The 12,032-nt window shown below is 41.0% G+C and overlaps 1 protein-coding gene across 4 annotated transcripts in view; it reads left to right on the top strand.

Annotated features, from left to right (window-relative positions):
* RRP15 (ribosomal RNA processing 15 homolog) overlaps positions 1-11,626 on the top strand; it is a 46,633-nt gene extending 35,007 nt beyond the window's left edge. For 3 of the 4 annotated variants that reach the window (XM_073338873.1, XM_073338874.1, XM_073338870.1), the window contains one exon: positions 6,144-6,623. In XM_073338873.1, the coding sequence (XP_073194974.1) occupies positions 6,144-6,296 (153 nt within the window). In that variant the 3' untranslated portion in view covers positions 6,297-6,623. Of the gene's footprint in view, positions 1-6,143; positions 6,624-6,963 lie in introns of those variants that run through there. The other variant, XM_073338871.1, reaches the window with a different exon arrangement.
* Positions 11,627-12,032: the final 406 nt, after the last annotated feature.

Genomic DNA, 12,032 nt, shown 5'->3' with positions numbered 1-12,032 from the left:
GGAAAAGCTTTTTCACTAGGGGGGTGGTGAGTGCATTACCTAGGGAGGTGGTGGAATCTCCTTCTTTAGAAGTTTTTAAGGTCAGGCTTGACAAAGCCCTGGCTGGGATGATTTAGTTGAGGATTGGTTCTGCTTTGAGCAGGGGGTTGGACTAGATGACGTCCTGAGCTCCCTTCCAACCCTGATATTCTATGATTCTATGAACCCTTTTTGTGTCACGGGCCATTGACGCACAGAAAAAATCAATGGTAGGCCGCGCACGTTCAGCTCACCTGCCGGGGGGGGGGGTGCAGAGGCTCGGGTCTTCTGGCGAGCTGGCACTCATGGCTCCAACCCTGCGGGTGGGAAGCCCCAAGCCTCTGCGCGCACACACCCCCTCCCCCATGGGGCTGGAGCCATGAGCACCAGCTCGCCCCACCGCCGGGGGGAAGCCTCAAGCCTCTGCACCCCCCACGGGCTGTAGATTGCCCACCCCTGCTTTACACACACAGCCTCACAACTTCCCTGTGAGATAGGTTATTGTTTTCGCAGATGGGGACACTGAGGCAGATAGAAGTTAAGTGACTTATCAAAAGTTTCAATATGAGTTAGTGGAAGAGCAGGGAGTAGAACCAATATTCTTACTCTGTCATGGGTTCTCACTACAGGAGTTCACTCCCACCAAGAACTATACTTTTGCTGATGTTGTCTCATCCTACAAGGTTTAGAATGTTTCCTTTCTTTCTCCTTTAAAAATACTGTGTCAGTTGAATGGCCGTGTTTTCCTCCTTCACTTAAACTTTGTTTCTGGCACACTAGTTATTCTAATCGTGTTTTCCAAGAGAGAGTTACATAACACGAATTGGTACAAGCAATAAAAATAATGGCTAAAAACAGAGAGGGACGCTCAGTTCTAAATTCCAAAATTACTTCATCACAAATATACAGATCCCAGCTGTGGTGGCATGGGGGCTTCACAGAGCTGGTTACTGCGCTGGCCCCAAGACACCCCCAAAAATTAGATGCCAAGGCCATATTGCTGTGTTGTACTGTACAGAGTGACATCCATTAATGATTATGTCCTCCTATTGGACCGTTTTACTCATTTTTCAAGACTTGGCTGGCAAGATTCAGCTCACTGTGTGTGAGTCTTAGCTCAGGTGATTGGCACTCATGGCTGGTTCACGCTGGGAACTTGCGTCCACATGGCTGCGTCCCTCGAGGGGCGGGGGGAACCACACCCCCTGAGAGATGTGTATATGGTGCCCTAACTCCAGGTGTTAACAGTGCTGGGTCGACAGAAGAATTCTTCCATCAACCTAGCTATTGCCTCTTGGGGCGGTGGTTTAACTACGCTGATGGGAGAACCCTTCCTGTTGGCCTAGGTAGCGTCTACACCAGGGATTGGCAACCTTTGGCGTGTAGCCCACCAGGGTAAGCCCACTGGCGGGCCGGGCTGGTTTGTTTACGTGCCACATCCTCAGGTTCGGCCGATCGCAGCTCCCACTGGCCGCGGTTCACCACTCCAGGCCAATGGGGGCTGCGGGAAGTGGCACAGGCCAAGGGGTGTGCTGGAGCGGCGAACCATGGCCAGTGGGAGCTGCGATCAGCCAAACCTGCAGATGCGGCAGGTAAACAAACAGGCCTGCCAGGGGGCTTACCTATTGCCCCCTTACCAAAGGTTGCCAATCCCTGGTCTACGCTGAAGCGCAACAGTGACCCAGCTGCTGCATTGCAGCTGTGCTGTTGTAGCAGTTTGTGTGGGCATTCCCTCAGACTTAGCCTAGCCCAGGTGGAGCATCCTCTCTGCAAAGCAGACCCGTGTGGTTGTATCCACACAAGTAGTGTGCTTATGCATGAGAGGCTCTTGGAAAGATGTGGAGGGGGTTGGCTGTCTTTTAGTGTTTTGCAAGTGACCGTAAGCACAGCTGCTGTCTTGGTACAAAAACATATCTGGTTTTGGGAACAGAATAGGGTTAGTCTGGGTGCTCTGGTGAGATAGAGGTCATCCCAGAGCAGTAAGAACGGCTGACCTAGCATGTGTCCAGTCTGGTGTTGGCTGCCCAGATGTATTGTTCTCAATGCTTCAAGCCAGTGTGAACATTTATTTTTTTTTGCATGTCCGATATCTTTTATAATGTGCCCGTGTTGTGCAAGGAAACAAGTTTCCAAGAGATGCTGTGGATTAGATTGCTGTTATCAATTAACCCATGCAATACTTCTGAATATTATCGGTGAAAATATAAGAAGCCATCTATGAAATGTTCTCCAGCCTCTTCCATCTTTTAAAGTGATAGATGGAATTAGCCATCAGGCCCCTGTTGAAACTGTGGAATAAAACAAAATAACTTGAACATCACTAGGAAACAGCGACTCTTCAAACATTATATATACACGTTGTTCTAGTCTCCTGAATGTCATAACCTGTTTGAAGAACAGTTTGCTCTACACATGTGAAGCCCATGGCATTTTACTCTTGCCTTCCCAAAACAGTCCTTTTGTGTAGCACTACACGCTAATGTTTACACACTTTTTTGTTTTCATTTGGGGATGTTCAGAAGGGACTTCAATACTGTAATAAAATCTGGAAGATGTGGACAAACAGCTGAGTGAAAGCTCAAAGCAATCATGTGGAATGAAAGCTGGTTTACTTGGCAAGTGCCAAGAATCAGTTTGTTTTTACTTAGATGAAACTAGATTATGGTATTTAAAACCCTAGGACATGAACATTCTTACATAGATAAAGCACGTGGTGAAATTAAACATGAACTAACTGCTAATTAGATGCACAGATTTACTGCACATTTTCCTAGTACTTCATTTTGTTTGTGTGATATTACAACACCAAATAAGTCAGTTTTGTATTTTCTTCCGTCCTAATTCATTGACCCCTTTGCTTTTTCCGTTCTGCAGTAGAAGTGCCGCACTGTTAAGTGGGATGAACATGGGTTTTCTCCTTGTGGTAATATATTTAAAACTGATAAACCACCTGAAAGTAAATGCTCATCTTCCAGATTGAGACCTGATGCTGCTTTCTAACGCTTTAGTTAATGCTTGCACAGGTCTCTAATCCAACTTTACATGTAATTCATTTACACAAGAGATGGTCGCTTTACTGAAGTTCAACATCTGGTTTTTGCTGAAGTCCTGTTTTCCAGGTGTTGCTGAGCCAAAAGGAGGCCCACTGGCTTACTGAAGGTCAGATGATACTGACTTTGAATCCGTGGCTGCTTTCCTGGTTCCTAGCCCTTTGCTCTAATCCCCTAGAACTCACTGCTGCTGCCTCTTGTCCTTTATCTTTTTAAACGCACCATGTGGATTAAAATGTAGTGATCTTTTTCTGTTGCATTTTTCTTTAGCAAAAGCAGCTTATTGGAAAAACAAGCTGGATTTTTTCAATTGAGTATTTAGAGTTTTACTTCAGTGTTATATCCAGACTGTGGTGATTATTGGGTTTAGCAAAGAAGGGTTTGTGAGTGTTTTCTTTCATCATTTTAGCCTCTCTTCCCTGACAGGGTAGATGATGAGATATAAAACAGCTGGGGCCCAGTCAAGTCCCATTATCTCAGCAACAATTTTCTTTTTAAACTGTTCTTGTGCATTCTGGCTATCCGCCAAAGGGAACGCCACTCTGTCTTCTGGGCAGAGCTCTTCTCCAAGCAGCCGTAGAGGAGCCCACCCTGCATGCAGACCAAAGAGACTCCTGGTTTGGCTACTAGAGACTTTTATTACCCAGAGTTCATTGATGTTTGTAGCCTTGAACAAACATTTGCAAAATATCCACATTAGCCTTTACCAACATGTTAACTGTTTTTGAGTTAATTGGAAATCATTAAGGCAAGGTGAAAAAGTCTAATGTAGACAAACGCTGCAGTAGGTGGACGTCAGGCTTCGTGTGCACACAGTTTTTGTACTAGTTTAATTGTTAAGAGGATGATTCTTTTACTGATCTAGTTATACCAGTAAAATCCTTAGTTGTGCTGGGATAAAGGGGCCTATTCCCCTTCCCATATGGGAAAAATGTATACCGATAACTGAGCCCATGCTGTGGGGGAAGCAGGTGTTACCGGTTCCATACTGCAGTGCAACTTCTGCGTGGAGCCAAGCCCCCTGTGGAGTTAATCAAGTTCTCTGGAGGCCATTTGGTGGAATCTGAGACACTGCTGTTGGAGAAGAGGGTGTTGCTGATTCCGTGGTGGCTGGAGATGGGAGAACTACTCCTTGGAACAGAAAGTGGCGGAAGTAGCTGTAAAGGCCAGGCAACCCGTAAGAAGTCTAAGCAGCAGCTGCACAGGGTACTTTTTTCGGGATTGGGCTTTTGGGAACTCTTTTGAGAAGGATGTAAAAGAATAAAATAACCAACCCTATGAGAGGCATCATTTTAACACAAGTGCAGGACAAGTTGTAATTCTAGATGAAAAAAGAAAAGGAGTACTTGTGGCACCTTAGAGACTAACCAATTTATTTGAGCATAAGCTTTCGTGAGCGACAGCTCACTTCATACTTCATCGGATGAAGTGAAGTGAGTCTCTAAGGTGCCACAAGTACTCCTTTTCTTTTTGCGAATTCAGACTAACACGACTGCTACTCTGAATTCTAGATGAATGCTTCTGTTTTTTGACAGCTATTAGCTTAAAGATCTCGCTCTTTATGGAAACACAGGTCTGGCCCAGAACTTGTATTCATTATGCAGAAATGCTTTCTTGCTAGTCTTTTTATATGTTTGCTCTTTACTAATTGACCTGAGTTTTCCAGTCTCTTTTTTTCCCAGGGCACTAAATCCTTATAATCTCTCCCTGCGATCACATGAAAGTAGGCTTACACATATTGCGTTCTGTACTCTTTAATGTATAGCATCTAGAAATGCACTAGAACAAGGAAAGGCATGCATAAATGTGAAGAGACTGACTATGTGCAGTAGGCAGAGCAACAACCGTCAAGGTGTTTATCTCATAGTATTCTCATTTCAATTAATTCCTTGTGACAAGATTCATTTAATAAGATAGTATTAATCCTGACATATCCCAAAGCACGTTACACCAAAGTTATGTGTACGCGCTGTACACATCATATAGCATCACGAAAGTGTAAGTGCTTCTGGGGTGACAGTTTACTAGTCAGTGATAGCAGTGCAGGGGGAGAGGATACTTTTGGCCAGGAACAGCAGGGAAAACCCCTACTTTTTCTGTTTGTCTATACAGTTTCATCTCAAAAACCCTTCAGTGGTAAACTGCATGTTACTTCATTCATCTGCCTTCCAAAGGTGAAGCAGACATTGAGCCATGTTGTTCCTTGAAATATTTCACACCGGAGGCTTAGATCACTAAACTACCACTCTAGTACATGGAACAGTTTTGAGTGTTTATCTTCAATAATATAATATAGGTAAAATTCGTATAAACTGTATTGCTTAAATTATTTCCACAGGGTGGTGCTGTTGCACCGTCTGTGTTTTACCACGTAATCTTTGGAGATCTGCTGCCTCGCAACACATTAAATGATAAGCTAACCAAAGCTCTTTGTCACCCTTCTTTTTATTAACCCCCTGAGCCTTTAAATATTGCCTTAGTTAAACCATTTTCATGCAGAAGCAAATTTGGAATCAAGGTACTGTTGGCTTGCTGACCATAGATCAAATTTCCATTTCTTTTGGAAGCATCTTTGTACCATATGTAGGCCCAGGTAGTGAGGCAATAATAACCCACATAAAGGGGATTTGGTTCACAAATCACAAAATATGTTAAATGTTAAATTTGTTTTTTACAAAGCCTTTATTAAATCCATATTTGTATTGCAGAAATGTGCCAAAAATGTTCTAATGAAGCAGCACCTGGGGGTTAATAAATGATATCATGAGTCCATTTTGATTGCCAAAAATGATTTTACTAAAGGAAGCCATGCCCAGGGTTGACTGTGTTTAGTCCATGAAAAATAATTGTTTTGTTTCCATATTTCTTTTATTGCTTTGTCAAGTTTTTTTATAATTCGCTTGCATGCTTGTTTGCACTGAAAGCAAATGAAGTCAGCCCTCAGTTTGTCTGTGTTTTTTCATGCATTGTAAAAGTGGGTTTTGGGAGGTGGAGGGGGTATTGTGGTGGCTCAGAATCCTCCACACTGCCTGATTTCCGCATTCACCTTTTCTGTTTTTGTTTTATCCTATTCAGGGTGAAGTGAAATCTGATGAAGAGCCAGCATGGAACATACTCCGTGACGATTTCATGATGGGAGCGTCTATGAAAGACTGGGATAAAGAGAGTGACAGGGAAAGCAACACTGGACAAGATGATGGACTAAGGCAGGATAGTGAAAGTGACTGATGGATGAAATAAAAGAATATTCAAGATAAAATGTTAGTTTACTTGAATAAAAAGCGCTACATTCTGTGAATGCACAGCTTTTGGGGATTGTAGAGATGCCTATTTTAAGGAAAGCAAAGACTTTCTTAGATTTGGGTGTGGCTTCTTTCCTCATTAGCTTCAAACTTTTATTTACCAAAACTTCACTCCCTATACTGAAATCCTGAAATATTTTCCAAAACATGTATAATTTTCAACATCTTTCCAAAACATTTTGTACAGTCAAAATAGTGGCACCTGCCCAATGAAAGATATGTTTTGCCAAGGTCATTAAAAGTGAATACATTGGTCATGGCTATTGACGTATTATTGTGCCTGCATTTCCAAAGCTAGGTTGCACCTTGAAAAGGTGTTAGCAATTTGTAATAGAAATGGCTTCCAATAAACACAGAAATTCCATCACCTTGTAAAGTTATTGGTCTCTTGTAGAGTCTGCAGTCCTTTGGCCAAGAAAGATTTTGTAGATAATAAAGAAAAGTTATGTTATGTTATATGACTAATGTCATAGTACTGGTCTCTGAGCATTGATTTGGTGGGAGACAATGGACACTTAATTTAAAAAAAGAAACTGTGCCTTATGACTGATGTCATCTCTTTATATTTTCTTTTTTTTTTTTTTTCTTTGCAGGTCTTAAGTTAATTGCAGTACAAGACTGGTAGGAGATGAAAGGTGCTCTTGTGGGTTGGTTTTTTTTTTTTTTTTTTTTTTTTTTTTTTTTACAATAAATAAAACTTCAGGGGGTGATGTTGAGATTCAGATATTCCACATTCAGAAAGGAACTTCACCTGTGAGGTCCATGGCATAATTGCTATGACAACTGTACAGCTTGATTGATTAATGGTTTTATAAAGCGCTGTCTGTACATGATGTTGAATTGTGTCAAGGAAGGGTCACTGCTCTGAATTGCTTTTAGTATGAAGATCAGATTCTCAGTTGGAGTAGATGTGTCGCTCTGTTACTAATTTACCCCAGTTGGTAATCCGTTCCTTAAAGTACAATGGGTAGAATACATATACATGTAAAGAAAGGATAGTTGTGTGGATAAGGAAGAAAAGTAATTCAGGGGACTGAATTCTGTCGCCCCACCCCGCCCATCCATAGGCTTGCTGTGAGAGCTTGTGTAGGTCAGTACCTCAGTTCTCCAATTGTAAAATGAGGATAATACTTCATGGGTTTTAAGGCATAATTCATTGATATTTTTAAACCACTTTGAGATGATCTGGAAGCTTTTACAAAACTGCCAAGTATTCTTGAGTCTGCTGATTTCTCATGCACCGAACTATCTTTGCATCTTATTATATGCAGGGCACTAAGGAGTGCCTTCACTAATTTAAAAAAAATACTCTTAAGTATTCCCTTATTCGGCATCTAAGTGAAAATATAAAGGACATCATTGATGTAGTAGAGACAAACTATAAATGTTAAATTGGATTTAAATTTCTTAAATAATATGAGTGGAGGGATTTGTATATATTATACCATGTAAATATAATATACATATATAATTCATAAAACCAGCCCCTAACAACTGGCAATAGTTCTGTTATACTGTAGCCTGTTAACGCATCTGTTATATATTGTAGCATAACTCTTTGAGGAGAACTCGAAGCTAACAGCAGAAATGTTTACGATTTCAAACTGGTTTGAGTGTGAAGTGTATTAGATATCTAAGGCGACATTAGCTTGTGGCCTCATGATTATTATCACAAATGAAGGCATGTACCCAAAATATAAAGTGGCAAAACCACAAAAGTTTGATGTACATTTATCCCAACTTCTGAGGATTTGACATCTGTATAGTTATTAAATTAGTAGAATTGGCATCTCATTTATGCATTAATGTAAACAAATATTTTTTAAATAAGATAATATAGCTCGAATCTTATAAAGTACCATTATAGTTTCATATCACATTTCTTGGTTGCTGCAGAGTTTAATTACTTTGAGTAAAACCTCCATGGGCAGCCTTAAATCTATAACTTTACTGAACAAAGAGTTGATGATGCTGATTTAAATTTTCTCTGTGGTTTGTTCTTAAGGCCAGGTACTGACTTACATCCAACATCTAAGTCCTGTTTGAGATCAGCAGTATTTGGCTCTGACCAGTGGCTTACTGAGAACAACTACTTTAAAAAAGATGAATTTTTCCTACCAGAAAGTTGCTTGAGAAACTATAGTATATTTTGAAATGACTACATTTTATAAAATTATTTTTAGCAAACATTTCCATAATCTTTGTTTTCAGAACTTGTTTGTATGCACTTAGGTTTTTGCAGTAAAGTTATAAGTGACCAAAGCATTGAGTTGCCATTTATAAGTGTTTTTAAGAAAAACACGGAGAGATTATACATCAAAGATAACGTCTTAAAAGCTATAATTTTAGATGGCACATCAGCAGCTGAGCGTTGTGTGTGTAGGCCACATGTATTGCCTTTCAAAACCCTTAACGTACATAACTCTGACCTTTTTTATGTACTACTTCACAGACTGCCTAACCAACCCTCTCCTATAAAGCCTCCTTGCTTTTTCCTTTGGGTTGCATACAATATGCTGATGAATAATTAAAATCTAAATCTGAGCCATGTTTTTTTAAATTAATCTTAAATAGGTGCTTTACTTGAACTGAAATCTGCAAAGCATCAGCACATCCATACGCTGTTTGAATTGCTACATTACTGACAGCATTATTGTCTAGCTTTCAGTGAAGTACGTATATGTGAACTTCAATCCTGCGACTTCGCTGGCCAATACATATTTTTGGGGGACATGCAAATATTTTAATATTTCATCAAAAACAAATTCTTCCTCCCACCACTTCTTTCTCCATCCAAAGTAATTCTGAAACATATTTCAAGGCACGGAAATGGTCCACTTAGCTTAACCCAACTGCCTTCTACCTTCTCTGTACCCGAAACATTTCTGTGAACACAAGTCCTGCCTTATAATTTGGTATTGTGGTTAAAGCCCAGCTGGAGATTTAAATGTGTAGTAAAAGTAGATTCCTGTTGTATAGGAGCAACTCTGAGACTGATTTCCTTTCTCAAGAGGGCAAGGATGATCAGACCCGTGGGCTCAATAGATGCTCAACACCTCTGGAATAGTGTGGAAGAGACAGAGCTAGAACCCACGTCTGCTGACTCCCTGCCCTCCCTAGCAGTGCCCTCTTCCTCTACTATCGCAGAGAGAGCAGAACTTGGTTCTCCAGATCAGTCTCCTGCTCCCATGAGTATCCAGGCTTCAGAAGAGCTGTGCTACTGCCTGACAGGAGAAGTTCATGATCCTACTTATCTTTATATGGTGTCTTTTTACATCCGCAGAAATAAAGACACCTAGGGCTGGTTCCAGATGTGCAAGGCACCAGGTAGGCTCCATAATATGCACATTGGAAAAGGATTCTTGGCTGCATGGATTGCAGAAAATAAATTTTCATTGCGGGGAGGAGCAGTTCACCTTAATTTGTTGGTTACTTTTGCCTTCATCTTCCGATCACCTTTCAGCTTCTCTTTCTGTGAGGAAAGGACCATCTTCCCCTAGCAGTGCTTCGGGTCTGCCCCGGTGGGAGAACTTTTGGTGGGCTGTTCTTGGGGTTTATAGAATATTCTGTACTAATTCTACTGGGGCGTGCACAGGCTCTGGGAACTTCCCTGCCATGGCTGCTTGAGTGGGGAGAGCTGCCTGCCTGCGGTGCCTCTCTGTGGCTGGTGATCTCTTGGTTCGGGCTGAGGAGCGTCTCCCTTCTGAAGTTGTATGCTCTGACCAAGATGAGCAGAGTGAACCAAGCATTCCCTTAGTAGGAAGCTGCTGATTGTGGGCCCTACCTGTTTTCTAGTGAAAAGGGGAGGGTTTTTTTTGAAAGAATGAAACTGTTCTGGGCAGGGTGAGGCTCCTAGAACAGGCTGACCTGTGTAGCTGAATGACCTGCATGTCCCTTGAGCTATCTCTGCAGTCACCACCAGGGAGGAAGGCAGTAGTCATCTCACCTCTAGCTCTTTGCACAATAGTTAGAAGAAGGACAAACCCTTAACTCTTATTAAATTGGTCCTGGCATCCTTAACAACCAGACTGAGCAGTCATCAACTTTGCTTTCTTACAGCCCGTGCAAACCGATCAATGACTTATCCAGGACTTGCTGCAAGCTAGAGGCAGGGGAAGGCTTGAAATGTCAGGGAGCCTTGAGATCTTGTTAAATTTTGATCATACTTGGAGCAAATGTGCAGAGATCCTAAAGCCAAATGAGGTTCACATTAAACACATAGACAATGAACAGATGCTTACAACCTTAGCCAGGGGTTTTGCATTCTGCAGTAGTTGGGAGGATTGTGAGGATTCCAAAAAGGCAGTTGAAAACTTGGTGACTTCACTCCCCTGCTTTCTGATGTACAGGGGAGATGCTTGAAGCAGAATGTTCTGAATAAGATAATAAATAATACCACAGGGCAAATACTGTAATTAAAGATTACAGTTGGGGAATGAGGGGATAGGGGCTAGCTTCCTTAGCTGTCTTACAACAGGCATTTGCTTTCCAAGGCAGTTGTTTCTTATCGCTCTTATCTTTGGGTACACATTGACTGAATAGAGCTTGACTCAAAATGCGTAGCTTCAACACTGAATAAAATACTTGCTTTTAGCCTCATGCAACATTTCAATCTTTAGAGTGAGTTCAGTCACCCTAACATGTACATAACTTGTGTGCTGCCAAATGCTTTAATAAGTTTAAAGGGGACCTTTTCAAAAGCTCCTAAGGGATTTAGCATCACACGACTTTCAATGGGATTCTAAATCTTTTAGGTGCTTTTGGAAATCTTCAGATAAATCAACAGTATTTTGTTATAGTATCATAGTTCATCCATTCTAGTGAGCTGACCAATAGCCTCTTCCCTCACTCCAATGAATGGCGGAGATTCTCATGCACCCGCATGCAGATTTTCAGTAATAATCTCAAAGTTCTATTTTCAGCATTTCTATTGGTCGTAAGATTGCTAAATAGGTCTGCATCCTGCAAAAACTTACACCCGAGGGGTCTCATTCTGTAAATTGCATATATAAATCTTTGCAGGCTTACAGCCCTAATAACTTTAAAGGATATTAAGATTCCATTTATAAATGGTTAGTTAATACATGATGAATAGATGTTATAAGCATGTAACAAACAGGAGTAGTGTGTGTGTCATAGATGGTTACAAGCACATCAGTAGAAGGTGTTGTCGATAGTTGTATACCATGGTTGTAAACAACATCTTGACTATCCGAATCCATAAAATGCATTAAAACATCTGTTAACCCATTATAAGCTCTCTTATAAATGTCATTTTAATATGACGTGTGGCTGATGTGGTTAGTTTGTTGAGTGAGTTTATCTCTTTGTCAACTGCAATTCTGTTATCCCCATCTGGAGAGAGACAGTGCAGTTCCTAATTCGAATGTTTCTGAAGTATTTCCTTTGCCATAATCTTGCCTGGGATGGGCAGGAGATATAGTGTCATTAATTAAATGAATGTTCCTGATTATTGCTTGGCATATCCGTGCGTCTAACCACATAATGAATTTTAGTTAGCATATGTCTTATGAAGTCATTTCTTTACATGAGAGAAGTAATTCATTTTTTTTGTATGCGATGTAGATGTTAAATACATGTAAAACATGTGTATGTTACATAATCTATTAGAAAAGTGCAGACGAGGGTTTAAAACAAGACA

This window comes from Lepidochelys kempii, chromosome 3 (genome assembly GCF_965140265.1).
Source record: "Lepidochelys kempii isolate rLepKem1 chromosome 3, rLepKem1.hap2, whole genome shotgun sequence".
Lineage (NCBI taxonomy): Eukaryota > Metazoa > Chordata > Testudines > Cheloniidae > Lepidochelys > Lepidochelys kempii.
This window is presented reverse-complemented; position numbering and strand designations above follow the sequence as displayed.